The 5,151-nt window shown below is 38.9% G+C and overlaps 1 protein-coding gene across 1 annotated transcript; it reads right to left on the bottom strand.

Moving 5' to 3' along the window:
* Window positions 1-1,209: 1,209 nt before the first annotated feature.
* On the bottom strand, window positions 1,210-2,220 carry LOC135217598 (putative nuclease HARBI1). The gene has a single exon (XM_064253562.1). It carries the CDS (start codon window positions 2,218-2,220, stop codon window positions 1,210-1,212), a length of 1,011 nt encoding a protein of 336 aa, XP_064109632.1.
* Between the last annotated feature and the right edge of the window lie 2,931 nt (window positions 2,221-5,151).

Raw genomic sequence — 5,151 nt, 5'->3', positions numbered from 1 at the left:
AAGAATAAATTGTATTTTAGTTATTTTTGTCATATTCAATTATTTTTGTAAATTTTATAATTAATAATTTTTCTTTTTGTAATAAAAATGTTGAAATAGTGACTTGCTCTTACATTTTCCTTATTGATGCTTAATTTATATGTCATGACAATATATATGATATGATTGGGTGAAATGAGATTGAATAAGAAAAAGCATGGCCATAAAGAATAATAACATGAAGAAGTATAACAGGAAATATAAAATGAAATATATGTGAAATACGAAATATGAAATGAATAGAACTCGGAAAATAACTTGAACTATAAAATGCAATTGAATAATGAAAGAGCATGGCCATAAAGAATAATAACATGAAGAAATATAACAGGAAATCTTAACATGAAATATGATATATGAAATATGAAATAAATACAACTCGGAAAATAAACACATACAAATATAGTAATGAAACAGTAATTAACATTGACGGGACATAATTATTAACAGGGGAGCATTGAAAAATCAGTAAGATACTAAAAACATATTGGCCTCAGTTGATAATATATGATATTTACAGTTGAACATGTTACGGTAAAAACCAAGTCCCAATTTCAGTTTCTTACATTCTATGTTTTTTGTGTTCATTTTCTTATATTCTATGCTTTTCATGTTTATTTTGCTGATATTCTATGCTTTTCATGTTTATTTTCTCACTTTCTTTGCTTTTTATGTTCATTTTATTATATTTATGCTTTTCATGTTTATTTTCTGATATTCTATGCTTTTCATGTTTATTTTCTTACTTTCTATGCTTTTATGTTCATTTTCTTATATTCTATGCTTTTCCTACTTTCTATGCTTTTTATGTTCATTTTCTTATATTCTATGTTTTTCATGTTTGTTTAGTATAAGTACTTTTGTTATGTCCACCATTTGCTTCTCATTTGTCTCATTATTATGAATTATGTTATTATAACTTTCAGTTAATTATTTTCCAGCATCATTTTTTATATGTACCAATCATCATTCCAATATTATATAATTATTTTCCAACATCATTTTTTATATGTACCAATCATCATTCCAATATTATTTATTATATTAACATTGTTATTAGGACAATACAAAAATATGGGAGTATAAAACAATGAGAAATGCATCATGATCTTTATTTACAATCATGTTCATTTGTTTGGTTATGTTTTATTATAGAGTTCTTTGGGTCCTCTACTCGTCAGTAGCTGGTCGTCCTCGAGGAAACACCATTTGCTCTTGCCATTCCACTGTGCCTGCATCCGATGAGTAGTACTGGGCCAGGTAATCTCTGACGGTCTTAGCTCGACGTGTGTAGTTTGGTCCTCTTCTTGCCATGAGTCGTATCATGAGGTTCAGCAACTCCTCCCTCCAAGTACCTGGTACGACGTTATGGTGTTGGTCCTCATAGTCGACGTCGGTGCCAGCAAGTGGGTAGCGTTGCAGTGCCAGGTTGTGCATGACACATGCGCACAAAGTTATCTTCTTGCACACCTGCACATCCTTTTGCATCGTCGTCCCGAAGACTTGCCATCTCATCTGCAGCAGGCCAAATGCGTTTTCCACCACACGACGAGCGCGAGATAATCTGTAGCTGTATATTCGTTCGGTGGGATCTTGTGATTGGTGGGAGTAGGGCTTCATCAACCATGGATTGAGAGTGAAGGCATCGTCGGCAACTATGTGGAAGGGGATAGGTTGGTTGTCGTTGGGCATATTTCTATCTTGTGGGAGTCCTGCTCGGTTGTTTGTGATGGCCCTGGCCAGGTTGCACTTCTGCCAGGTTCCTCCATCCCCTGCACCTCCTTCTGCACCGACGTCGACGAACAGGAACCTGTACTTTGCATCAGAGAAGGCCATGAGGACGATGCTGTGAAACTTCTTGTAATTGAAATACAGTGATCCTCCACCTTTGGGTTTCTTGATCGCAACATGCTTCCTATCCAGGGCTCCCACACAATTGAAGTAGTTCCACTTGGAGGCAAATCGTTTTGCTACGTCATTCCATCCTTCTGATGTCTTGGGGCACTTTATCACTTCTGGTCTGTATGTGTCGATAATGGCTTGGCAGACTAATGGGATAAATCGGCATATGGAACTCTTGGAGACTCTGAAGCTGTATTGCAGGCTTGTATAGTCGTTCCCATTTGCCAGTTGGTGGAGAGTGACCGCCAACTTGAGTCCCACCTCTTGTGCAAGCCGCATCTTCGTGTCCTTCTTCTTCAACAGGGGTGTCAGCCTTTCGACCATCTCCTCGAACAATTCAGGGTAGATGCGTAGAAAGTTCTTGTGTCCTTTGCGGTCCTCCTTGTTCAGTTCTTGTAGTAGCTGGTTGTAGTCCCCATGTAGTTGCCGCTGTGTCAGCCACTCCTAAGCCCAAATCCGCCCTGCCCTGCCGTCCTTTCTGCGTGGTGCAGGTGGTTGTGGCACTGTAGTACGTCTTCTCAACCCGTCGATGACCTGGACTGCACAGAGACACAGGACAGCTACCAAAAATCTCTGGGTCTCTTGGGGTGAGAGGCTATTGAGGTCCATATTGCATGCTGGTTGGGCATGGAATGAAGGATGTGCTTGGCAGGCCTCTATATATACCCATGGTTCATATCTGGCACGGTGTGGCACGTTGCATGTTCAACAATCATGGACCATTGCACGTCGTATCTCATGCGGATGTGCGCGCACTCTGCAACAACACCGCAACCCACCCGCAACATACCGCTACGCAGAGTAACAAAGCCGCAAGAGCGCGTGCGCTGGCATAGCAACAACGACCATAACACCGCGCCAACTCTGTAACACTCCGCTAGTCACCGCAAGAACATGCCATGATATGCTCGTAACACTATGCACGGGTCCACACCACACCGCCCAATAACGGTCATTTTTTCTCCCCACCGTGTAAATTTTGTGGCGGTTTCTTGTAGTCCCATGCCATAACAGCCCACAACACAAAAGTTTGTAGGTGTAAACGTACCTTAAGTCATAAGTTATACAACCTGTAACGGAGTGAAGGAACAATAAAGCTGTGAGTACTTTACACGAAGTGTGTATTTAATCCACCTTAAGCCTGCGAAAGTATTAAGTTATGACAATTGTCTTCTTAGGCTTGTACAGCAGCTTCAGGTTACTTTTCACAAGAGCGCCGCCAACGACGAAACCCCACTTGAAGAAGACTCATGAAGTTATAATCCAAGAAGAGGAATCCAATGATGAAGAGTCACTTGACTTGAAATGTATAGTAAACAAGATTTCTGTCCAACCTTATGTTGTTAGTTGTCAATTGAATCATAAGCCATTTTTATTTGAAATTAACACCGGTTCAGCTATTTCTACATTAAAGTATGATGATTTCAAGAAGTTAAATTGTACATTACTGAACTGTAAAATCATCCAGACGTTGAATTCATAATTGTTGGGTCAGACTCCCCAAATAACTTGATTGGTAGGAATTTAATAGATAAGTGCAATATAATTAATTTCCATCAGTTAAATATAAAAGGTTTTGTTGAAAACTATAATGTAGATAGTTTGAAGCCTATTAAGAAATGTCAAGCCCGATTGTATCCTAAAGTTGGTCATGTTCCTGTTTAGAAGGTCCGCATGGTGCCACTGACGTTACGCAGTGAGGTTGAGAGTGCGCTGCAAGAGCTTGAAAAAAATAAGATTATAGAAAGAGTAGAATTCTCAGATTATGCCTCACCAATTGTTACTGTCAGGAAGCAGAATGGATCCCTTAGCGTTTGTGGGTCTTCATGAATCTAAATTCCCATTACCTAATATGTCAGAATTAATTTCTAATGTGTCTAGATATGAGTAGTATGCCAGACTTGATCTCAAGAATGCTTATTTGCAAATGGAAGTTGCTCCAGAAGATCGTAAATATTTGGTAATTAACACACATTTGGGTCTATATAGATATTTATGGTTATCATTTGGTATCCATTCTTCTCCTGCAACATTTCAGAAGTTCATTTTCCAATTGTTAGCTTTTTATGATTTTGCTTATCCATATCTGGATGATATTGTTATAGGTGGAGACTCACCAGCTGAACATGATAAACGTGCAACTAGCAGAGAGAAGAGCCCCATTAACTGTCCTCGTTTTCAGTCTGTTTCTTTGTTTAGTTTTAAAGAGGTTAATTTTACTGAACACATTCAGCATTAGAGTGCGGCAAGCAAAGAGCAGTTAGAGCGAAATTGGCTAGGTCTGAAAAACTAGACTCTTTTTGGGACACTTCTCCCCAGAACTTATCAGGTGACTCATTAACGAGATGTTTAAGTTCATGTTGCAATATGGGAATCATTCTCCATTGATCATCCAGCTTTTGAAGTAGTGAGTGGTCATCTGGGGGTACAATCAGAGGAAGCTCAGATGCAAGAGGGAATAAGGAGAGGATTCTTTCTCTGAATTCTGATGAGAGAGCATTTTTTGGACAGAGACAGTTTAACTTTGACAGGACACCATCATTGAAATTATACCTCTTCTTTATTTCTGTGCATGCCACTACAAGGAAACTTCTACACCTCTGAAAAAACTCCTGCTGTTGAGCTTTCTTTTCCTGTATGGAGGGGTTTTTTAATCCCTGCATAACTTAAACTTCTAGGTACATTTAGCTGTCACTAAGATGCCTGTCATGTCTTTCAGGATTTACAGTCTTTAGATCAGTTTTCATTACATAGGTCCTGTCCATAAATGAGAGAGGGAGGTCTCTGAATAGCATGGACACTATCATGGAGAACTGTTATTACTGCTTCATCTGACTGGAAAATTTTTTGAACTCAGTAAACTCTGGAAGAACCCAGTCAAGGAACATGAAATATAACTTCATGAAAGGATCATGAATGGAGTTGATAATCAACTCTGTTGCTAATAGTTTCTCAGGGAGCCACTTCTCCGAGAAAAATAGCTTTAGTGCCTCCCACTGTTCCAATAGCCTTTGAACCACGTTACAATTGGAGACAAGCGGCGGCAAACCATGTATGGACTCTGAAATAAATTTTTTTTTTTTAATTCTTAGAAATTAGCCTGTTTCATGGAGGAGTTCACCGACCACTTATATTTGTAATTATATACATCGTACCAATGCCGTTTTTATCGTACATGTACGATAATTATCGTACGTGTGGCAACACTAG

The sequence above is a fragment of the Macrobrachium nipponense genome, chromosome 7, assembly GCF_015104395.2.
Source record: "Macrobrachium nipponense isolate FS-2020 chromosome 7, ASM1510439v2, whole genome shotgun sequence".
NCBI lineage: Eukaryota > Metazoa > Arthropoda > Malacostraca > Decapoda > Palaemonidae > Macrobrachium > Macrobrachium nipponense.
This window is presented reverse-complemented; position numbering and strand designations above follow the sequence as displayed.